The 26,079-nt window shown below is 34.5% G+C and overlaps 1 protein-coding gene across 1 annotated transcript in view; it reads left to right on the top strand.

Moving 5' to 3' along the window:
• LOC132556026 (RUN and FYVE domain-containing protein 2-like) overlaps positions 1-24,899 on the top strand; it is a 55,421-nt gene extending 30,522 nt beyond the window's left edge. Inside the window, exons 11-16 of the mRNA XM_060220757.1 lie at positions 12,345-12,442; positions 16,860-16,946; positions 19,987-20,116; positions 20,641-20,735; positions 21,779-21,905; positions 22,607-24,899. Of these exons, the coding sequence (XP_060076740.1) occupies positions 12,345-12,442; positions 16,860-16,946; positions 19,987-20,116; positions 20,641-20,735; positions 21,779-21,905; positions 22,607-22,756 (687 nt within the window). The 3' untranslated portion in view covers positions 22,757-24,899. The remainder of the gene's footprint in view (positions 1-12,344; positions 12,443-16,859; positions 16,947-19,986; positions 20,117-20,640; positions 20,736-21,778; positions 21,906-22,606) is intronic.
• Positions 24,900-26,079: the final 1,180 nt, after the last annotated feature.

Below are 26,079 nucleotides of genomic sequence, written 5' to 3'. Positions count from 1 at the left end.
ATCATGCTGTCTTTTTCGTAATCATAATCAATGATGTGTAACAATACAGGTTTTGTTTATTACACATCAACTGATATAAAATTAGCATTAAATAAGAATTATGTTTTATTTAAATGTCTTATTTACAGGGTATAGCAAATGACCACAAGGTAAATGAACTATATGATAATTCTTGCACAGCCTTCACAATGGTAGGGTAAATGATACCAAATTACTTACTATTCTTGATCAGCCATTCTCATTTGCACTACAGCTTATACAATCCGTCATGCATACACTTAGATCCTCTCATGTAGACAATCAAATTGGTACTTTGTTATACATAAAGTTTATTAAACTTTCAGCTATAGAATCAGTTGTGTAACGGTTTGTTCTAACATAAAGTTTATTAAACTTTCAGCTATAGAATCAATTGTGTTACGATTTGTTCTAACATAAAGTTTATTAAACTTTCAGCTATAGAATCAATTGTGTTACGGTTTGTTCTATTGATTATCTCCAACTCTTAGTCAAATTATTTCATTTTGTTTCAAAAATGTATCAAGTGCACTGTCCTTTCCCCTTACACTTATATATCTGTACATTTGACTCGCAGACGATTTGATGAACAGGTTCTTTGGTTTCTAACCTTGCACAGTTGCATACATTGTCAGTTTCTACAATGCATTCATCTGGTTGTTTGCCAAAAGTGATCAATGGATATTCTAGGATATGACTTGATCGTTTTATATTCTGATAAAAAAAGTTTTCCCCTTTTGGAAAATCACTTTGTTTTCTTGATGTACTGAAAGCGCTCTCCATCAAAGGATGAGCTGCATTGCTGTCATGGTGATTCCGTAATCCATTGAATGCAATGCCATATTTCAGGAGTGAGACTCTCGAAACTACAGGTACCAGCGAGTAATTGTGTTTTTGTTTTGTTAAGTATCTGGCATATTACTAATTTGTCCATAGAAAATGTAATGAAAAAAATCTGATAATGTGATATGTTATCAAAATATATACAGAAGCTTGGAGAAAATGTCAACCAACATCAGATTAATCTATGTAAAATAAAGCAAAAAAAATGCACTGATGTAATATTTGTTAGCAATTCTAAATGACTACACAGTGGTATTATCCAAATACAGTAGAATGAACAAGCCCTACACTTCTCGCTAAGAATGACATCATGAAAATTAATTGTGAAATGCGGTTTTTGACTCTCAAATTATAGACATATTTCAACGAAATGATAGCATTTTCATCGCTTTGGAAAGTACTGCCAATTTTCTCCAGCATACCAGCTCCCTTCCCTATATAGGCTTCGCTGCACTTTACAGGCGGGAGAGTTTATATATAAGCCAAACTTGTTTGACAACCATTGTAAAATAGTGTTTGCTTTAAATGGTCATGAATGAAAAAAATTGTTATTTTATTACATTTTTCAATTGAAACTGAATGAAATTTAATTTGCAAAAAAAAAAAAAAAAAAAAAAGATAATCATCTATGTAAAGCTGTTACCATTATTCAAGGATTTTACTGAAGACAATAACAATAATAAACTGTAACTACAAAACTGTATCACTCTGATTATTATTCCCTGTAGGACTGATCATTGATGTAAGGATCAATGTTGAAATTATACAAAAAACATGCAATAAATAAGATTCAATCGAGACAAACAATGAATTAAACTGCATCATACAACTTTTAATTCCTTCTAGGACTAGTCACTGGTGCTAAAAGTCTAAATGTTAAACCTAGGAGGCAATTAAGAAAAATCCAGTGATCGAAAGAAAGTCAAAATCTAGATTGAAGGTGCCCTTATCTATGATAGAACATCGAGTACAAACATAGGAGATAACGTAGTAAAGAAAAATTGTCCATACAAATGCCAAAATGCAGATGAGTATTTGTAATAATGCCCTGAATGAAATTTCATAATTTTCAAATATCAGATGATTTATGTCCAGCAGAATGGTTGATGTACTCTGTACTGAAAATGATGCTGCAGTAATTTTTACTAGTATATTATGTAAGGTTGAAAAATTTCAAAGGTCATGAATATAAAACAGTAATAAAATATATGTCATTTTCAAAGATGCAGTTTTGTAATGTGTGTGATAAAGTCAATTTATAGTCAATTAGTATAGTGTTGTAATTGCTAAAATCAACAAACGATTCTTAAAGTTAAAAAGCTGATACTGTATCAGGTGAATTATTGCTTATTAGTTGTTTATTTACCGAAGTAAATACTAGTGCTTACCTTAATCAATAGAGGGTACGCTTGCTACCTGTTGTTCAATCAGCTCTCCTGTTCACTCCTACTTCAGTGAGTATGGCAGAGCATCACACACTCCTGAACATTTTATAGTGCCATTGTAATCCCAGAAGACAGGGAAGAGCACCTGCTCTGTACAGTGATGTATAGTTATGGGAAATGAACGTGCCAACTACAGAACCTTTTGGCTAGATTAAACTGGGAGTGATTTTGGCTCCTTATCCACTAAGGTAATATTATAACCTATACGATCTTACTCCCCCGTAAATGTTTATCATAATGGGTAATTGCATCTCTGTTTGTGATGGTGCTTTTTACCAATTGTAATTTTCATGGTAAGTTTAGACATTGCTGATTGTTCTGATTAGTGGGATACCGTTAGTAAATGTGAATATAGAAAGAAAGGGGTGTAGGTTTTTTTAATTTTCTTTTCTTTTTGTAAACATTCATAAACAGATAAGTTTATATGAGACATCAATTATTTTCCTTTCTTTTTTTTCCTTTTTTTGTAAAATGACAATTTCATAGAAATACAAATATATAGACACTGGCAAATATAGAAATAGTGAATGATATTGAAGAAATTCTGTAAAGCTGAAATTTGATTATTGACACTTTTTAGAATTTTCTATTATTATACATTTGCCAAATTGACTGAATTATGAGAAAAACATACATTTATTTAAATATATAACATTCAGCTGATTTTTGTGCAATTAATTTGTCATATAGATTTCCACTGTTTAGGCAATGAGTGCAATCAGCGAGTCCTTCAAGAAGGCAACTGCTGGATGATGCAGGTTAATTTACTGCTTAGCATATAATATATCCATCAGTAAAACTTTCTATTCAAAATGTGCTCTATTTCACTTGTGACCTCTTGCATAGCTCAGACAAAAAATGGACAAATCAGGTTTAAATGAAATTGCTTATCTCGAGGAAGTTGAGGGACAAGGCCAAACACCCATATAAGAGAAAGTATTTGAGCATTTGAATGTGTAATAATTTTGTGAGTGTGTAAATATAAGCATTATATCTCCAAATTAGGAAATCCCTCTGAATATGAATGCGAACAAAATATGTCCCTGTTCTAATTGCAAATAAATCCATCCAAAGTCATGTAGGCTGTATTGAGCACTTGTTCTTAAGCTTTGGTGTGAACAGAGTGAGGTTTTCTAACTCACCTGTCCAGCTTATGACAAGTCTCTATATTTATTGATTAACAAACATGAGCCTGCACCCATTTTGCATTACTAGTGGTAATCTTTTTTCTGAAAATCACTGAATGTTCTCAATTTTTAAACTTTTTCCTCATAAATATTGATACATATTTGGTATGTTGTCCCTGAACGATATATAGTAATATAATACATCTTAATACACAACATACAGTATAAATAATTAATATTTGATTATTCAGAGTAACTTTTAGTATTTCAATACTTTGATATAGATGGCATCAGTATCAAGTTGACAATGATAACTAACGTTTAGTTCTTTTACTGACATGGTACTATTCAGAGCAAAGTCTTAAAATAAAATTTCTCTCTTTTGCAGTTCTAGAGATATGCTTTAGAATGGGTTATCACAAGTGAAATTCGCTTTTCAGTGTGAATTTACAGGTGTAGTAATTACTTTACAGAACCTAATAATGATAAGAAGACTACATTGAAACATTAGTACTATAAGTACATAAGGTGATAAGTTACAGCCGCTCTTGAGAAATTGTTTTTTTTTTGCATACCAACCAGTAAGAAATTTATCAGTGACATTCAGTTGCTACACTGTAACTTTCACCAGAAGAATAACCAGTGTGAAGGGTAGAAGCACTGTACTATAGACGATAGTAATTTGATTGGACTTTTTTTTTTATTGTAGTTCTATACCAAAGTGTTGTTCAAATCACAAGTGAGTCATGGCAGCTGTTGAGATGGACACATCCCTAGTCTTACTCTAGCCATATGGGAACTTGTTAGGGTACTTGACATTGACAATAGAATTGAAGATTTTTGTTGGAGGGGTACATTTTATATAGATGTCCAAAAAGTATGCGGGTGGTATGATTTAGACAGGTGTCCAAAAGGTATCCGGGTGGTACGTTTTAGACAGGTGTCCAAAAAGTATTCTGGGGTTAAGTGGATAGACAGAATATTGGAGGGGAGAGCTATTGGGTTTGTGTATGTTTGTCCTTGACTATAAAAAACGAAAATAGTTGAAAATAAAACAGTGATTTTTTTTGCCCCAGGGTAGGGGTTATAGAGGGCTGGGATGGATAGATATTCCCTAGTCATACTGTAGCCATACGGTAACTTGCAAGGGTACTAGATGATAAAATTTAAGGTTTTTAATAGGGGATACTTTTTATGCATGAAAAAATATCCGGATACTTTTTAGTAAGGGGGTTTTATGGCTAACGTGTAAATTGTAAATGTATGGAAAAATTTGTGGGAAGAGCGGTTCACGTAAACAAGGAAATTAAAATGCACCGACAGTTGTTAGGGATTGTTTAAATAATGATTGTATGTATTTCTTTCAATTTGTGACTTAATATATAAAACCCATTCATGACTTGCTGTGATATGTAATATTATAAGATTTCCACATATTTCTGAAATAATGAATTGCATATTAATTAACAACATTTCAATACAGATTAGATCATTACGGCCCAACTGATAACACACGTTGGACTGTTCATCGTTGAAATAGCTCTTTTATTGCAGTAGAAACAGGTAACAAACCCCGGGGTGTTGTGTATTGTATATCTGTCACTCTTGTTAGTTATTTTTACAAAATTATTTGATCAAATAAAATAACTTGTGGAACCTCTATGTACACAAAAAGAAAGTAACGAAACGGTGATAAGGTTATGAAAAACACATTTCCATTTTATTGGTACTTTGGACAAGTTTTCCATGAACATTACATGGACATTTCATGGAAGTTTGTCTTAGAAAATTTGTCCAAATCATCCATGAAATTTCCATGGAAAATGCCTGGAAAATCAGTCCAGTTTATCCATGAAATGGGCATTCACTGTAAAAGTAGACACATTAGCTGTAAATTGACACACGATTTTATAGATCAAATGTTTTAAGTTAAGTGACTGTTTTAACACATCGAGATCAGAATTCAGCAATAATTTGATGTCATTGGAAGTATGATGATATTTAAGTCATTTGACAGGACGATATTGAATATTTTCTCACTAGTAATGGTCGTACACTAACCTGCTCTTCATGGTATATTTCATTTATCATGAACATTGGGCTACTGAAATGGTGATACGCTGATTTTGATTGCTAGCTCATTTTCACATTTTGAAGATGGTTAAACCATCCGTCAATACACTTCTTATGTTGATTTATTATAATAGACCGCCTTAAGACTCAGTTGTACTGTAACTTATAAGTTAGGCAAGTCATGACTCGCTCGTATTGCAGTCAGTGGCTCATCGATACCTACCACCAAAAACTCCTTGAAATACAAGCAGCATCCTCACACGATCTAATTCTGTGTTTGCCAACATTTTCAAGGGCTCTTTTAGTCAATATTCCAACCTAAATCCGGAGAACTGACGTCGTTTTTGCTAGTTTCCAGGTCTGATCTACACGACTCTCCAGAAAACGACGCGCACGTGAGCCGGAAGTTACATTTTACGTTGTGCGTCTGCAGTAACCGGATCAAAAAAGAGATGGTCACAGTGTTTTCTGTGAAGACGATAGTCAAGTTAGGGATGCATTTGATACAAAATAACACAGTGAAATACAAGAGAAACTTTGAAATTTACAGACATGTCCATGAAGTCCATGACTTTTCCATGGACATTTTCAGTGGAATTTGTTTTTTCCCTCAAGGTTTTATGAAATGATGAGATTATATTTATAATATCTTATATTTTAGAAGGAACATCTCTTCTGTATATGCTCACAAACCGAAAGAGAATGTTTCGCAAAAATCCTGCATAGGCAGTCGACAATATTGTTTTTTCATAAATACTTGCAGTTTACAATTTTCCCGTGTGTTTTTGATGACTTCATCAGTACGCGACACGAGAGAGAGAGGGAGAGAGAGAGGGGGGGATCTTTGTTCTGTCCGTTTGTCAGCACTTAAAAGTTTAGCTGGGCTTTCTTTTAAAGCGATGCATTTGCTTAGAATTGATTGTCATGTCATGCACTTTACAATTACAATACGGTATAATCCAGAATGGCCGACATGTATTCTGCATGACTAATATCTGTCAGATTTGTTGCATATAAATTGTGATTATTATAAGGAAACAACGGAGAAATGAGGGCAACAATGATTACAGCTAAGAAGTGACAATACACTAATAGTCTCAGCCTGATGCACGCTATTTATATTTGTTAAAAGTTGAAATAGCGGCGAACATTTGATACAACCAACAGTCTAATTAAGGATAGTTTCGTTTGATATGTTCTATTTTTCTGTAAATCGTATGGGGGTCTTTCTTGCTGGGGAAAAGGAAATTGCGATTATATTTCAGTAAAATATTGTTTTAAGCAGATTGCAGGTTTGTCGTCCTCATATGACATTAGAATATCGTTTTGAAATGACCAAAGATGACGCATTATCTCAATCGATGTAAGCAAACTAAGGACATGTTTATGTATCCCTCCGACAATTACCTTGTCGAATATCTCTGTCAGCCTGGGGAAGTTAGATTTCCAGCTGCTGTGTGTCAGTAACTACCTACACCTCGGCCATAACTGCATGTCCAAAGGACCTTCAATCAGGCCTTTTATTGACTTACAGACGATCTGGACGACTGGAGTGGTCAGACTCCAATTACTCATTAACACTTGATATTGATTGTGATTACGTTCTGAATTTAGTTTCCTTTGTGACATCAAGTTTGAAGTAAGTTTGACTTTATGTATTGCAACTACAAATTTAAAGGAAACAAATTCATTAATGACTTTCGACATATGCTTATTTACTCGGAGGTACCGTTAAAGGGAAAAGGTGCTTACCAATGATAACACAACAGAAAAAATAATGTAGTACAACCACAGTAAAATAAGATAAGATACTCTAATACAAATGACCGTTAGGAAATTGCCTGAATAATTTATCCTTTGATAAATTATTTAAATATTAGAGCTGGTTTGACCGAAAGTTGATTCACTTTGGATATCGACCTTAGGAAATCACACAGTGACCATTTAAAATGTACATAGGAGAACAAGACTATACAAATATAGAATTATATACGTAGAGTAAAAAAAAAAAACCACAAAACCGCGGTATACAGCTCATTTGTCCTTCTGTGACTCGATAATGATCCTTATGAGCCAAAAGTATTTTGAAAAGAGGAAGGGATTGCGATTGCTTAAGTTTTCTTAGGACAATTACGCTCAAAATACATGCAGTGCTACTTGCTTGGGATGTATTTTTAAATTGTAATTCAGCGCTTAATTGTGATATACTGATTCAGTTCTCTCCGACACTATAAATCTAATCTGCAAGGATACTCATTACATCTCAAACAGATAGGCAAATTATATAAATGGAATAAATACAATGAATATCTATGGCTATTGTTCCATAAAACTCATCATCGGAAGCAGTCGATACATGCACTTCCGTGGAATTCTTGTTAAATGTATATATATAATGGTATAGGTTTGTTACCCACCAACCAAATTATGTACTTCTTCGTTGTATTTTGAGAAATGGTAGTGTTTTTTTATATTTCTTGTGTAGTTAATTTTGAATTTGGTCTATATTTAAAGCAAGTCTTATTCTTTTACATAGCATACTTATTTGCTAATCTCAAAAAAGGATTAATGCCTGTTTCACGAAAACGGGATTTTAAAGAAATTGTTTAGATTTCAACTAAATATCGGTGTTCATTTACGATAAAGTAATCGGGAGGGGATCTTATTTCAGTAGATTTTGATCAGCGGCTGTTGAATTTTTTTGGAAACCAAGCATGACTTGCAAAGTTGTAAAATAGAAACACAAAATTGGATATTAAGTGAAATTTTTATTCACCGGTTGTCTTCCATGCGCAAAGGAAGTAGTAAATTTTTTGTTTTCAATAATGTTGACAGTTCTGCTCTTAATAGGTATGTCTGAAAAAGAATCAGTCAAGAAATGATTGAAAATTGTCGGAAATGCTGTAAGATATGATAACTCAAACATGATGACTCAATCAGGTATTTTTACTGGATTATCGTATCGGTCTTCCATTCACACCCACTATCATTAGTGGATTTGAAGCTTGCAGAGTGCTAATTAGCAGTAAAGCTATATCTACGCAATTAACAATAGTCTTGTGACAGGTTCTTATTCAGTCTTACTGGGGGAATAGAAGAAACCGAATTTTAAGATGAAAACAAAATAGCAATTATTCTAAAACAGATCCCTTGTGGTCTTTCGCAGGAAAGAAAGCATTAAGTTCATTAATCCGAAAGCCAAATTAAAAACCTTATTAGAAAGTGTTATTAATCTCATGTGGTATTTGAATGTAAACGTAACGTTCCCAACCTGTTTCATCATCATTATTCTATTTCTTACTGAAAGTTGTATATACAAATACCGTTCCTAGCATCCCAGATGAGTATCTCTCATGATTAGTATCGGTATGTATTTAGTTCTCTTACACGTTGTCAATGGTGTTTGTTATGATGTTAAAGAAGTGCTTGGTGTAGAACATTCTAGGAAAATGATGTTACCTCCGCTTTAACTTTGCTATTTGATATGTAAATAATTTCAATTCTGACAGGTTCACATACTAAAATGTTCTGATTTTTTCTACATTAGGTTAAAAAATGAAAGTAAAACTATATAGATATTGCCATGTTTTCCTTTGGCATGATCACATAAAACGTCATCTCAACACATAACTTTCTTTCGCGTATCGTATCGTTATATGTGACTGGTATAGGCCTGCAAATACTGCACAACGCAGTTATCGTTCCTGCAGATCGGTCACGTGATCTAGAAATGGTGCATTATTAACACTGCTCAGAAGATTTTACAGGGTGGTGGTTGACGTTTGGAAACGCATTCGCCTTTCACCTGGTCGTTCAGGGTTCAATTCCCGAAATGGACGTGAAAAGGTATGTGGGCACCTGCCTGACCCACGTGGTTTTCCTCGGGTACTCCGGATTCCTCCCACAATAAGACCCCTCGCGCGCTTTCATTCGGGCCAACAAGATTGATTAATATAAGTTGGCAAACTTGTTTTACAATTGTTGTAAAGTAAACTAAAGTTTATTTATTTAAAGGTTTCACCGACGCAACTTTTTCCCGCACATCACACAACCTGCTTCTTACTTTCCTTGTTTAGGTATTTAAAATAATGCACAACCATATATGGGAGCAGCTGTAACTCGCTGTAGATAAGTTGTTGTACCATTATCACCAGTAAGGGCACATTTTTGACTGAATATACACAAATTTACATAATAACCGGGACATTTCAAAACTGTTTCCACATATCACTTTCCAATATTTTCAATGCAGATTCAATTCAAGTGTCCAATTAAGTGACATATACCCGGCACCATTTCGCATGTAGTATTAATACGCCCCCACATTTTGGAACTTTTCAGTGTTTTTGATGTACCGTAACTAAAACACATCACAAAATGAGCGTTCGTGCTATTCATTTCGTTATAACAGAACAACGACCGTTTTTACTTTATTTATATGATGTTATTCCGATTGTTGAATGCATTACCATCTCCAGGGATACAGCATACCCTAGGATAAAACCTCTCAAACCATGAAAGGCGGTGTTGTTCGAGATGTTGAACCGTCGCGAGCACTGAAGTTTAGTGGCAAATTTGCTGTGTACTCGATCGTTCATGCTTAAACTGCACTTGTGTTTGGCATTATACGGTATCTGTAATTTTATTACAAGTGACAACTCACAAAATGTGTGAAAAGACTGAACAACATGCAAATGTACTGACTTGTAAGCCGGTGCAGACTTCACACGGCTGTTGTATGCAATATGACGTCGTTGGGATGTAGACTTGGCAACAGTGTTACTTTTTATGAACACTAATGATTCACGAACTTGGGAAAAGCATTACATCACATGGGATGTTGACCGTTCGTAGAACAATCTGTCTGGACGTTTGCAAGGAAACTTAGTTCAGTGTTTATTGTATCTGTCTATTTGTATATAGATTCCTTCACTTAGCTATATTTTTCTGATAAATGTAGCACGTTCATTACCCGACATATCCAAACTCATCCTGTGTAAAACTCCATCATGCTATAGGTAAGCCATAGTGACCTAATTACTTGAAACGTGGATAATTGGGCACTGAAATATAGTGAAACATCACATTGATAACAGTGTTATTTTTCATTTGGGAAAAAATACACTATTTTGGTATCATATTTGCAAACTTACGCCAGTGAAAAAAGAGAACACAAGTCATCTTGTGAAATTGACAAATCATCGACAAAAAAAAACAAACAAAAAACAAAACCGGAATCCTGAACAGGTTGTTTACTAGTAACACGACCTTCAATTCCATGGTAAACATACTACACGGACTATAATTTGTCGCGTACTTCGAAGTAATAATGAGTGAGTAGTGTGCGCGAAAAGCCTAGTCACATGTATCCTTTTATATCTGTTCTAAATACGCCAGTAGTTTGGCAATTAAGCTTTTAAAAATGTAATAAATTGAGTATTCAATAGAGTATCCTGTAATAACAAATACATTTCACCTATGTGTCTAATATTTTTCAGTGTATTTTTTATTACTGCAGACATTATTAAATATCCTCTGTATAAATTTGAAGTATGTACATGTGAAGGTAACACTGTCAAATGACCAATATTCTACTTAATATGAGTATTTCTGAATACGTTCATGTTAACTAATGTATGGTTAGTTTTCCTGTTGGTTCCGTTGTTGTAGAAAATTTTCACATTTGAGAACGTGTTAGTTCGTACTTGGATTGATCATGTTTAACATGGTGGGTATCGTCGATGAAGCAGAAGACACATGCTCTTCCGAAACATCTGGTCCTATTCTCCTTGTAAATTTTCCTTACGGCAAATGCTTCAACTATATAGTTACTATATGAGTGATTTATCAATTATGTTAAATGTGAATGCCAGGTTATCTGCAGTATAGCAATGCTTTTTGATACCGATAACGTTACAAGTTTTATGTCTCTGGGTTTTTTTTTATTTTTTTTTTTTTTTTTTTGTGGGAGGTGGGGGGTATTTTTTTGCTTAACATAGATCAAGTTAAGTTGCGAGCGATATACGAAGCTATTTTCCTGTTGTCACCAGAGATATCACATGTCTATATCTATTCGATTTCGTTTTAGGAAACTGAAAAATGTTCACATGACGCAGTTTCTAATTTGACACACTGTCCTAGCCTATTGACTGCAATATGTTGTCATTTGGAAACAATTATTATTCTCAGACTCCGAATATAATAACTGATATGATCGACAAAGTTACAACAAAGGAATTCAAGTTCACGAAGTCATAGTCTAGTTGGAAAGAACTGTGCTGCATCTGTTTCTAAATTTGTATGGAAAAGTGCTATTCACTTGTATGTTTTTTTCTCTAGGTGTTATACACTGCTAGTGGAACTTTAGCTCTAGAGATTTGCCTTAACCTACATGCCGCGTATTCATGCGAAAGTGACATGGATTAGAATATACATGAACCTGACGTTCTTTTGAAATTATCAAGTTTATGAAAATTACAAAAATTGTGATACCAGTGAACATCTTCATCTATATATTTGACATTTCTTTCGATCATTTGGTTTTCTGTAGTCTTCAATTTTCTATAATTTCGTCCCGTATCATTACTCACAAAGAAGTATGTGTATGGCGAAGTTCAATTCATTATTCAGCTTCAGTATGTCTAATTCGAAATTCGGTTGAAAGGTACTATTCTTTTGTGTGTTTTGTAAATCATTTTATATTACTATTTTGTCGTTATTGCAGACTTAATAGGTTCAGAAAAAAACATTTGTTATCCGTTAGATTTTGGTAATACTTTGTCCGATGTTTACACACTAACATAAGAGTAACGGTTTGTCATGCTTTTATGTTTTACAGAGTTGCGACCAAAGTCTAAAGCACAAAACAGAGTTGGTGACGAAACTAGAAGACAAAACTACTCAACTTGTCACGACACTTAAAGACATGGAAAAGCGGTAGGCCATTTTTAAAGTTAAAGTTCTCAAGACATATGGACACTCCGATCTGCCTGAAGATGATAGTACTATTATGTTGTATAGTATTCCCGATTTGAAGTTAATACTGTTCAAATCGATAGATACATGTAAACATATAAAAGTACGTACTTGATGTGGAAATTAACTGTTTGTTTACATATGTGCATAAATCTGCTTGAAGGATCATACTGATACTCTTTGTGAGATATTCTTCCAGCGCCATTTTCCCCATGCAGCCATTTGTACGATCTTTCACAAAAGACCGTTTCCATTTAAAGGTGCTACTTTTTCTAGATCCTCTCACCTGAAGGATCAGGATGACTTGTAGCCACTGTGTTTCTTTCGTCGGCGTTTGCTGCCATCATATTAAAACTTCTACCCAAGTTCCACTTCTGCCATTAAAAGTTGATGGGAATGTTAAGGACGGGAAGCCGACAATTTCTTGTTTTTCAGTTTCATCGAAAGTTCAATGTGGCGGTCATTTTGTAACATGATATCGCAATCATGGTTTTCCTGGACAACATTTTTATCGTCTTCTCAAGTTACACTTATGGGATTCAGCTGAAATTTGTCTGAACTTGTTATGAGACAGTTCCGACCAAATGTTGTAATTATTCGAGTCGGTCGGAAATCCATTATCGCCGCCATTATTTAAACCTCTCGTGTTGCATTGGACGTTTAAGCCAAAATTTATGAAATATAGAGAAATTAACATTACATGCTGATATTTATTATTATTCTTATTTATTTTTATGTCCTCACATCCGAAATTAATGTCGTTTCATGAGAATCTTTCGTCATATTTGGTTTTATATTTCCCCCATACATGTGTGTTGTCATAACACCATGCTGTACACCGTGTCACATTAAGGTGGCCGACGATTAGGGTTCAGAGTGGAGGTAAAAATGCCTTGCGGACGTTTAATACCTTTCAAAATTTTCCGAAAAACAAGACGACGACAACAACAGGCGTACACGTATTCAAATACGTGTTATTGTTGGGCAAGCAATATTATCAAATTTGCCATTATATTACAATAGTTATTATATTGGAGAGCGTAGAATTGAACGCATGTAGGCATGGTTTATAGTTCCAGACCTGCAGTTGGTAAAAGAGTATCGATCAAAACTTCGGTGAATTTCATATGACTTGGGAGCTTTTATCTAGCCGTATACTTGTCACTCTATTGTAACATAATTGTAGTGTTTCGTGGCAGTATATAGTGATGACACTTGTCACTGAATGGTCAAAGTGATGATGGAGCAAAACGAGAATTTATGTATATATTTCTGCCGTGGTTAATATACGTAGTTGTCCGTTATAACCCGAAGTTTAGGTATTATATTAAGCTTGTATTAGCTTGATTATCTAAGCAACAACATGGAAATAATTCGCGATACACTCTTCATTTCCTGATGTCTATGATTATTCATTTATTGGATGCCTTTCCTCTTGTCATCTTCTAGATAATTACAGCAAGAACTGTGTATCACCCAATAATCAAACTTGTATTAGCTTTAATATCACATATTTGTTCACATGACTGCTTGGAGATCCCGTCTAATAGCTGCAACGTGTGAAACTTCTCATGTCAACAAATTTGTTATCCGTGCTCTATCAGATATATTGTAGACGATATTTTACGGTGATTCAGTGTTGTTTAGCTCAGATGAAAATAAAATGCCACATGACTCTTATTTCAATAGGCACCTGATCGCCACAGTGAAGTAGCTATCAATTACTGTACGGTACAGTTGTTGATGTTGAATGTTTGTCATCAAGGTGAAATTCTCCCTTTTTTGCCATTGTTTATATATTTTTCTATTAATCTAATATTTTATCAGATGATTTCCTTGCTATTCAGTGACTATACTCGTGTAATATGTTCCCATATTATACTGGTGTTACACTGTAAATGACCTATTGTGATGTCGATAGATGATACAATGATATCACACATTCAAACATTACATTATACCGTCACTTTCGAGACCATCGACCGGGAAGGAAAATGTCTAAAAGAAATGCACAGGAAACCATGTTGTGTGATATTTAAATCAACTGTTCATTTGTTAAGAAGGATTTTAAGATCGATTCAATTTGATAAGCGATTCATAAACTAGTCACATTTTTAGAAATTTTGTTTTTAACTCGTCAGAGGCTCGCAGAAATTATAAAAAAAACACATGATATGGAAACCTAATTTATGAATCATATTTTGTGCTTTCGAAAACCTATAAGTTTTCAGTGAACTTTTTAGTGAGGTTTCCCTTGCTTCTGCTCAGCAGCGAATTGCTGTTACATAATTATATTATAACAATGAATTAATATTTTAATTGAACTGATGTGTTCGCATTTGGAAGCCAAACAATCCGTTGTGATAATGCAACATTTTTTGCGTCAATGTTACTCAGCTTTGACGTTGGTATCAGAATAAAAATACGTATATAAATATTAAGGAAAAACTATGGTAAACTTTTCATGTAATGTATGTATTCGGCTCATGTGTTCATTTTTGCCTTAATATCACGTAGATATTTATATATGATATCAGATTATGCGTTCCTCTACCTTCCGGTCTTTTCTAGTGCTCGCAGCTGTGGCATAGTAAGCACAGTATATGCTAGTCATCTTGGTAAAGGAACTTGTCTGTGACAGTAATAAAATCTCGCCCACTTGCCTTTCTTTCATTGGTTTTTCACGCGAATTGTATAAGATATTTTGATTGCAACTGTTCTGGAGATTTCGTGGGCGTTTGGGAAATGGGTTAATGACTCAATCCAAAAATTGGTTGGAGTTATTGTGTTTTTAGTGAAGTAACCCATTTCCTTAGCACATGATTTTTTATGGAACGGTAGTATATTTGACCTGATGTGTACTTACATTGAATTTTGTATATGATTTGGTATTTTTCGTTAGCATGTGGGCGTAGGCAACATTTGACTTTTTCTTCAACATTTGACTTTCAAACCAATCAGAAAGTAGTTAAAATGTCTTAATGATTTGTTTTCATTGCAAATGAGATTTTATGAAACTCTTCCCTAAATATTAAACGCCTTACACATGTTTCTTTAAATGTTTAGGAAACGATAACTTATTGAAGATCTTATATACAGTAATGTTATCTTCAATCATTTTGTCGATATGAAATGCTGCTGTGGGCATAGGTAATGGAAATTTAGATTAAATGAAAATAGTGAACAGAAAGTTTTTCATCCTCATTTTAAGTGTCAAAATTTTTGCTGTTTGTTTAAGTATTAATCCTACTTTTTCTGACCCTTTCTTCAGTTTCGTGTGTCTGTTTTGTAAATGTATACATACATGTATTTATTTTCTTATAGTTACATAACAAATATGATATATGGTCTTTATGGCGTTTGTCTGGTTCGTTTAATTCATGAAATATGATTCAAAAGTATAGAAGTTTGAAATATACTTACCCTAGAGTTTTGTTTGATTTAGATAATTACCATGTGCTAGTGTCCTGTTTGAGATTGCCTAATTGAAATTTGATGCAAAACAGTCCTATTGATATATACAAGTATGCTTTCTTTGCATTCGTGATTAGAAGATTGCACAAAGACACAGGAGAAGAACACCTTTAAATACAGGTTTTGATACAACTTGATTAAATAGTGAATAAAACTGAATATTACAACTTCATCCATCTTGGACTCGTCAGTGATACTATGGGTCTAGATTATGAAACCTAGGCGGTGAGAAATATCTGGATAAGTCTATTTTGCTGTTAAATCTATTTTATTACATTTTGCCAGTGACATATAGAGTGGTATCGCATTGATAAAAATGAATGCACGAAGCACTCATGAACGATACTAAAATATTAGACACATTTGTGAGACATATTTGTTGTTGCAGAAAACACTATTGAATGTCTTCTAGGTATCACACGGGGCGATATAGCATGTTAACGTAAAAGCGACTATGGAAGCATAGCAGACATAGTTGTTCAAAAGGGATACCATATCTTCATATATCAAAAGCTGTCAAATAATGACTTCAGTATAAAGTTAAAGTATGTGCTTGGCTTAGTTTCTAGTCATCGGTACCGGTAATTTGACCACTGTAGGTAATGATTGAGTAGAAAATCAAGTAATTTGTTTTAGTTTATCTGTTACATTGATGCTGACGAGTTCTATCGTGTTCCACGCATTGTCATTTCGTTTCTTTTGCTATTGAGACATCCCTCTTGGCAGTGTTAGGGCTTGGTTTTGATTTTCTTTATTTCAGATTAAAAATTGCAAAGTAGAAGAAAATGTAAAGAAAATATTTATATTTTATCCAGGTGCTTTCGTTTCTCCTCCCTTATTTTGTGTTTTTTCTTTCTTTTGCATGTTTTATGTGTTGCGGCTTCTGTTGTCATGGTAACCACAGACTTAAACAGGCAGATTCTGACAAAATTGCTGCTGAGGAAACAGCCCGAAAACTGGGTCAGGTTATAGCTGATAAAGATTGTAAACGGTAAGACAGGGTTATTCAAAACATTGCATGTCTTTTTATAATTGTATGTATCTTTAATATCAAATTTTGTATCTTGTTTAACTTTCCATTTAATTTTTATTTCACGTTCATAATCAAAATGCCACGCCTACCAAATACTACCAGATATGAAGAACTAAACTTAATGGAAACGTTGCGCTGACTTGTGACTCTTTGGCCTTATAAAGCTGGATGTGCTAATCGTTTGTATCAGTCTAGTCCCTTAGTTGTAGAGGGCCGGGACCCAATGAGGCATTTCTAAATTATTCGAGAGAATTCTTCTGGGAAATTCCTTGTTATATAACTGTGAAGTACTGAACCATCAACTGCGTTTCAGGGAAATTTATTGTTTTAATCTAAGATTAAGTTTCTGGAAGTTAGACACAGAATCATGTCAAACCCGCACATTGTCACGCTGACTTCATTAAAACACTTATCTCTACAGCCAGAGAGGCAAATACATATTGACTTTGTTTTGTTGAATGTATATGCGGTGATAGTTATGCATTTCCGATGAAAGCATGAAAAATTGAGATTTTCATTTAATTGTTACACAGCTACAGGTACGTGCATGGTTTTAGAACATTAAGATTACATTCAACAATGCATAACCCAAGGAGTTCTTAGTGGTGTCAAGTTCAGATACTTGAAATTTGAAAAATGCCTTCAGTAACAATAAAAGTTAGATGAGGGGTGCTTTAGAACCATTCGAAGTAAGGAAGACGGTGCCTTCGTAATATTTTAAAGCGAGGCAGACGATGCCTTCAGTAGTATTCAAAGTGAGGCAGGCTGTGCTTTCAGTAACATTCAAAGTGAGGCATCCGGTGCCTTCAGTAACATTCGAAGTAAGGCAGGCGGTGCCTTCAGTAACATTCGAACAGAGGCAGGCAGTGTCTTCAGTAACATTCGAAGTGAGGCAGGCTGTGCCTTCAGTAACATTCGAAGTGAGGCAGGCGGTGCCTTCAGTAACATTCGAACAGAGGCAGGCGGTGTTTTCAGTAACATTCGAAATGAGGCAGGCGGTGCCTTCAGTAACATTGAAAGCAGGTAGTTTGTGCCTTCAGTAACATTCGAAGTGAGGCAGGCGGTGCCTTCAGTAACATTCGAAGTAAGGAAGACGGCGCCTTCAGTAACGTTGAAAGCAGGTAGTTTGTGCCTTCAGTAACATTGGAAGTGAGGCAGGCGGTGCCTTCAGTAACATTCGAAGTTAGGAAGACGGTGCCTTCACTAACATTCGAAGTGAGGAAGGTGCTGCCTTCAGTAACATTTGAAGTAAGGAAGACGGTGTTTTCAGTAACATTCAAAATAAAGCCTGTGGAATTACGTTTACTTTCGATGAATGTTTTCTGTTTTTAACGTCGTTTTCATTACATGTCCTACTTCTTTGTCCTGTGCTCTTCGTTTGTAGTTTGTAAAATCTTCACGGAAAGAATATGTTACAAATTTATTGTTCAAATGTTCTCTTACTAGAAATGCAGGTACTTTCCAATTCAGGTCTGGAATTGCAATACATGGACATATTACATATGTTAGAATGTATATGTTATGCGAGAAATACGCTTACACGCGCCGATGTAATCCGGTTAAAATATCCCCTAGTGGTTCTGTGTAATGCATTTTAAATAAATGACTGAACGAGTTGTAACTTTTGGTCATGAAAATATCTTCAGTTCTTCATTGATTGATATTCGTGCCGTCAAGTTCAACGCAACAAAATAAGTTAAAAACTAACGTAACTGATTGCGGTATTGGAACTGACAGAACAATATATCACGCCCTCAAACAATCCTGTTTTGCTTTTATTTACGCTTACAATGCAAGCATTTCTCTGACTTGAATTGTTTCTTTTCATTTTTCGTGAACTTTTTGCTGTTAAATAGTGGATGTATGCTTATTTTTTTCTTGTGTTGTTAGTAGGAGTGATATATCTATTTGCTAAATCTACTAGTAACACATTCTACTTTGTTCCAAATTAAGCATTATTAACCTTATAAAATATTTTATATCCTTAAATGTCAACAGTAGATCGGCTCATCTGCCCTCTACCAACGCATCTTGTACTACATTCTATAATTATTGTCACAAACCATTCGCTGATTGTTTTGTTTTCAGGCATGTCAACGGAATTACTTTTAAATGATTTTTATTTACACTCCAGGCAGAACTCAAGCAATATTGATCATGTTTAAGAGACAGGTTCAATTGGCTGGAAGTAAATTATCATAGAGCTCTCTCAATCATGATCCATCGAAATTTGATAGTAAGGAACAGAGGCAGTATAGCTTGCCAATTCCAGGCTTTTATGAATGACATAAAAATTGTGAGATTTACTAAAACTGGGAAGCATGAATTGTTAAGTGGCGATGTGGGGATGACATGGTAGATTCCGTAAATTTTATACAGAATGTGGTGTAAGAGGTTTGTCTTTTCTAAAATTCACGGTCTCTTTTTTATAGAAGACATATCTAACTTTAGTTCATTCATTAGTCAATTTTCAATCTATTTCGATTGCTAACTTTTCCTATTGATTATCATCCTTGTTAATGATAGGCTGGGGATATTGTAATGTCGCCTTAACGTCATTCCTCATCACCATTTCCGAACAATAAGTTGTTCACATTGGTTGATCAATAAATTACCGCTAACGTTTATTTTGTGACCCGAATTAAACGACTGAAATCAAATGACAAATCGCCCGACTAGGTCAAGGTGTCAGTGTCAATTATTTACAATTTTGTTATGTCAGGATGAAGCAAAATTGGCCAAAATCACATGAGAAGTCGCATAACATCAGATTTAGGTCACTAGGTCAAAGGTGAAAGCCGAAATTTGAATATTTTACCTAGTAACTAATTTGTTATGACAATGAAAGGCAACGTTTATAAGAGTCAAATTGATATGTCACCCAAGTACAGGTCAGGGTCGACATGTCAGATTATAATTGATAAAAAAGCCGTATGTAATTAAAGACGATTATTATAAGAAATCACTTTTGGTATCTGGTAGTTTTCTCTGTAACCAGAACTGCTTTAGAGACGGACCTTAGGATAGAGCGTGAATGGCGTGGTACGCTTCAGAAAACCTTGGATCAGGAGAAAGAGGCGACAGCCCAACTACAAGCTGAATATACACAGATCAAGGAGGTGGAAAAGGTAGTACTCCATCCGTTTGTGTGATTAAGATTAACGGCTCTCTATGTATAACTATCACGCTAATTGCAAATACCTAATTAACGAAACAGACTAGCGATTCTTGTTGGCTTCGTAAGTAATCTGTTATCATTTATATCTAGGAATACCAATAGAATAACATCAGTTGCAAACTTATTTGATGTCACGTTTAAGGTCATAGTTAGTGTGCATTGATGTATGAGCCATTTATCTGTTTCATTAAAGAGATAATTTCCGTGTTTGTTTTTGAATGTATTTCACATAGATCTTATGAACAATCTTTTGGTTAGTTTCGGTAGTTCAGAACTTTTCAAAAATCTTTTCTCTAGTTTCTGACAAGTGTGATTGCTTTTGGTTTATGAATTGATCGACAGGTTGCCGACATAATTTCTAGATCAAGTATCAAGTTGTACACACATGTATTTCATCTGTTGTGCAATAGGAATCCGTCACGTATTTAACAGTCAAGGAAACGGGATTCAAATTACGCGATCTTATTTTTTTAGGATTATAAATCATTACAAAAGATGCATCAAAGTCTACAAGAGACGTGTGAGGAACAGGAAAGAACTCTAGCAGAACTTGGCTCACATCTAAGCGAGTAAGAAACAGTCAACTTATTCTCGTTATTGACTAAGATAGCAAGTACAGATGACAATCGTAGAGAATAACCTTTGGTATGATTTAATGATGTAGACTACAACTTTGCTTTTATTAGAAATATTGCTGTCTATCAAGTGGAGCAAGATACAAGCCTTTTTCATTTATTTTATAACTTATTTAAATTGAACTGATCGTTTTAGTAATGACAATTTCATATTCACACCACAGCATCACATCATTACGTTGTTCACTTTTTTATACAAGCGCTTGTGTACGAGATATCTCCTGAACCCCTTAACGGTTGTATCACAAACACCACAGCATCACAGCATCAAGTGATACACTTTCAGTGTTTTTTACAAGCGCTTGTGTACGAGATATCTCTTAGACCCCTTAACGGTTGTTTCATAAACACCACAGCATCACAGCATCAAGTGATACACTTTCAGTGTTTTTTACAAGCGCTTGTGTACGAGATATCTCCTGAACCCCTTAACGGTTGTATCATAAACACCACAGCATCAAGTGTTACACTTTCAGTGTTTTTTACAAGCCCTTGTGTACGAGATATCTCCTGAACCCCTTAACGGTTGTTTCATAAACACCACAGCATCACACAATCAAGTGGTACACCTCATTATATTTTTATTATCTATCAAGATTAATGGTAAATCATCCTTTACTGCTATTGAAATAAAGACCTTGCGTACAAGATAGCTCATCAATGCGAGCCTTCAGGAAATTTAGTCCACACCATACCATCACTACATGAGGCTCTTCACCATATTGGATTTTGGTGTCATCGCTCTTACATTGACGTTTAAAATAAGAAAAACACATACGTTTGTATAATAAGTTGAAAAAAGAACAGAGAGTAGGGGAAAGTCGATATGAACGTTTGCCCCCTTTTTTTTTAAATTTCCGCTCAAGTTTCAGAGCTTGGCAAATCATTTTGATTATTTCTCCACTATGTCACTCGTGTTTTTCGGGTTTCTTTCGTCTGTCTATCCAAGTAACTTTCAATAAAAAAATTCGTTTTAGATCCAAGTTGAAAGTGGAAGACATGAGAGAGGCAAGCCAAGCAACTAAAGAAGCTGCTTGGATGAGTGATAAGGACGCATCTCAGTGTAGTAGCTGTAATAAGGAGTTTTCTATAGCTAGAAGGAAGGTTAGTTAAATCAACATGAATTGTTTCGGAAATTTGAAGTCTGTTCATTACGAGAAATTTTGATATCATTATGATAATCACATCCCATTGATTTACACTGCGTGAATTATACATCTTTTATGCAGTAATATCCCTAAATTATTGAAAAGGAAATTTTTGTCAAAGTGTGCCATTGTGTGCTGAACTTTTTCCATCGTTGTCTCAGAAAACGATTTTACGGTTTAAGAATCAATCCTAAGATTATATCTAGATACAGTTTTTGATGTCCCTAACCAAATATCTTCCCTCGTGCAAACTTAAATTGTATGTTTTCATGATTTAATTTTCAATGTTTCTCTTCTTTTATGGTTTGCAGAACGTTAGGTCTTGTTGTTCTGGCCCAATTAAAGAAGAAATATATGAAAACAATCCCATAATTTAATCCTTCCTATATGCACTGTATCAACTACCACTGACGGAGGCATAGGTATTTCGTCCAGTCCAGAAAAATACTGTAAAGATAGTTGTTTTCAGGATTTTCACTTCCGCTGTGAAAAAAAAAAGAGATAAATTTACTGAGAAAACTTGAAATGTGCTGTAAAATCGCTAAAATTTAAACAATCGAAAAAGGCAGTCTTTACAGTATTAGTAAAATGTGTTTGTTTTCATTGTTTGTGATATCTAGTTACTCTTTTTTCACTTATTATGTATTTCAATTGCAGCATCATTGTAGGAACTGTGGCGAGATTTTCTGTAATGAATGTTCGGACAATAAGATGCCGTTGCCATCATCAGCTAAGCCTGTTCGTGTCTGTGATACTTGTCAAACTCTGTTACTGCAAAGATACTCGTCCGCAGGAAACAAAGCCTAGAGAAGGCTTCTCTACCACACAATTGTCAAACAGGAAGATGGAAAGCAATTTATCACTTGGCTAATATCATCGTGATGGAACATATGATTCCAAAATAATGGGAAATATTCTTTAAAGAAATTTATTGGGGGAAAAGTTTTTCGTTATTTATTTTGATTCAGAATCATCTACAAGGATTGGTGTTAGTGGTTGATAACACCATGTTAAACCTAAAATAGTAACTTTCATTTAAATAATGATACTGCTACTTTGAATTTTGGTTTGTTAACCAGTAATCACTCCCGAATAATATAACCAGTTCCGTCAAACTAATTGCCTAATTATATCCAATGTTAAACACCTAGTCGAATACATTTTCCAGTGATGTTAGCTAATTATGTTAAATGTGATGACCTCAAATATCTCCGAATGACATATTTTGTGAAATGATTATTATTTACCAGTCGAAGAATGACGTTTTAAAATTACGCAATATTGCTTTGGAAACTTGTTAAATGCTGACAAAATATTTTTAAAAAAAACTGATGTTTCGTGGTTTTAAAATATAGTTTCATACCATGTCAATTTATATACCAATTACATCAGAACCCTATAGAAATTTTAGGCAATGGTTATCAGAAGAAGTGGGAAGACAGTGTTATTACACATGGTTTTGGGGTTCAGGTTGATTCAGGTACTGGTACATAGCCATCATGCTGCTACTCCATGTGCAATTATTGTGGCCATATGGCTTGGGCGTGTATTCATATATACACTACAAGCTTTGATATCTTGTGAGAAAATTTCCCGTCATGTTTGATTTTATTGCCGATTCTGTGTTCATTTAACCTAAGTATTCCTGCGTTGTATTTGTCTAATTATGGTTTTTACATACTCATATAATTATGTGCCAATTGAATTGAACAAAAGTGTTACCCGTTTTTGTCTTAATGTTTCGAAGCAGCAAAACCGAGACCAATTCTTACTTTTCTGTTCACACCCAATTTCAGAGAGTTTCCTTTAGATGAATTTGTTCTATCGTACAACAGCTGCAACAAAGAAAGTTGGAATACAATTATATCGAAGAGTGAATAATATGAAATTATGAACGATTAAAAATCTCGATCGCTCTTGGTCTTATTTTTTGGATGATAATCAAGACATTTTGAAAATAAGCTAGCGTTCCATTTAAAGACTCAGAATTTACTTCTTCAAATTGTGTACGCACGTGCATAAACTATGTGTTTGTACAGATAAAATTGAGTTTCTGATTGTTTAACCTTATTTGTGTTTAAAGGTAATTTGGTACTTAGTCAGAACAACGGGTAGGTATTTTGATTGGTGTGGCTCATCTAGTTTGGGTGAAAAGCAAGAAATGTAGATGGTTAGGAATGAGATTTTGAATTATTTGTTTTAGGGTTTTTATGTTTTACAATGTTTTTACTTTATAAAACGGACCATTTTCCTGATTGAATCACAAATGCACTTTACTGAGTCAAATCGTGGATGGCGAGACACAATTCCACCGAGCTAATGTCCAATTACAATAGTAACGTCACATTTACGCTTGAATTGAACATACTGCTGCATCTACGATCTTCCTATTGTTACTGTGCAACTTTGGATTCAACTCGTTTTACATCTTCTTGGAATCAAGAGATTTGTCAAACCATTTTAACATATTTGAAATGGCATATGGATTATCGCACATGTCCTTGCTAAATCGTGCTACACAAGTCATATTGGATGGTAGTTTGTCGGAAATATGAACGATGGAAATATATTTCGGAATGTCTGTTGTGCGTATATGAACTCGAAATATGGATTATTTGACTTAAAATGAATTAATACAATAGTGTGGATGTGTATCTTGTGCTTGTGAATGCAATTGTGATGTAAGAATGCATTGTACATTACAAAGAAATGTGATAAGATTAATGATATATATATAAATGAATGTAACCAATGTGAAGGTTGTTCCAATATGAATATATGATGCTTAAATATATATATATGTAATGTTATTTTAACAGAGCAACTCATATTAAATATCGATGACTTTTACGTATAACATAGTCATGTTCGCATCATAACATTTTGAAAATGATTGTTTTGATGTTATTGCAGTCATTTAAAGTGATAAGAATAAAGCATCTCATGGGTCTGTGTATTTTATTTTTTCATTATTATTATGTTAATGGAGGTAACAGGCTCAATAGTTATTAGCTCACCTGGTCCTGTAGGAATGATTGGAGTCCGCCCAAATTTGGTCAGAAGCATCTTCAGGTGAAGGGGATTCAATTTTGTATAAACATTAGGTCCCCAACCCCTGTGGGTCGAGAAGGTTGGGGCTCAATATGGGATATCGAGGAAATTAAAGTCCTACTCGTCCTGTAGGAATGATTAGGTTTTGCCCAAATTTGATGTGAATGATTTTTTTGGTGAAGGGAATCAATTTTGTAAAAATGTTGGATCTCGACCCCTAGGGCAGGAGGGGAAGGGATCGATAGTGGATACGTGTTTAGATTCCCATCTCATAACCATGTATAGCATTGCTTGGTATAAAGAAATAAACACAATCAGATTTAAGAACTGGTCCTGGGGTCTGGCCCCACCCCTAGTTTCATGGTAATATCTTTGAAACAGTTGATATCCCCACTCCTTAACCAGATATGGCAATGCTGGGCATCAAGAGATAAATGCTTTCACAATGTAAGAACTGGTCCTCCGGTGTGGCCCCACCCCTCTGGACTTCATTTCAGGATATCTCTGAAACATTTGAAATCCCTACCCTATAACCATATATATATATATATAGAATGGCTTTGCATCAAGAGATAAACATTTGTTGACCCTTTGGTAGTGGCACACCTTAAGGGACGTTATCTCTGTCTGGGTGATATTTTTGATATAGTCGAGATTACAACGCGATAACCATATAATCTGTTACCGGGAATCAAGAGCGAAAGACGGTGATGATGTAAGAATTTTACTCATTGGTCTTGCCCCATCAAAGGGTTTACGTGACTGATCACTTAGAAATAGGATCAAAATCTACAACTAAATCACATGTTTTAACGATCAAAATATCTCACTGAGGCACCTGATATTAGTTAAAATATTTAACACATGATAATATCCGTAACGTTTATCCATAATTATCAACATCTACAATTAAGTCACATGATAACGATCCCAATATATCACTGAAACACGTGAAAACGATTCAAATATATCACTGAAAACGTGATAACGATCCAAATATATCACTGAGACACGTGATAACGATCCAAATATATCACTGAGACACGTGATAACGATCCAAATATATCACGGAGACACGT

This window comes from Ylistrum balloti, unplaced genomic scaffold (assembly GCF_031769215.1).
Source record: "Ylistrum balloti isolate Yb309-2 unplaced genomic scaffold, AGI_CSIRO_Ybal_v1 Utg369558, whole genome shotgun sequence".
In the NCBI taxonomy this organism is placed as follows: Eukaryota; Metazoa; Mollusca; class Bivalvia; order Pectinida; family Pectinidae; genus Ylistrum; species Ylistrum balloti.
This window is presented reverse-complemented; position numbering and strand designations above follow the sequence as displayed.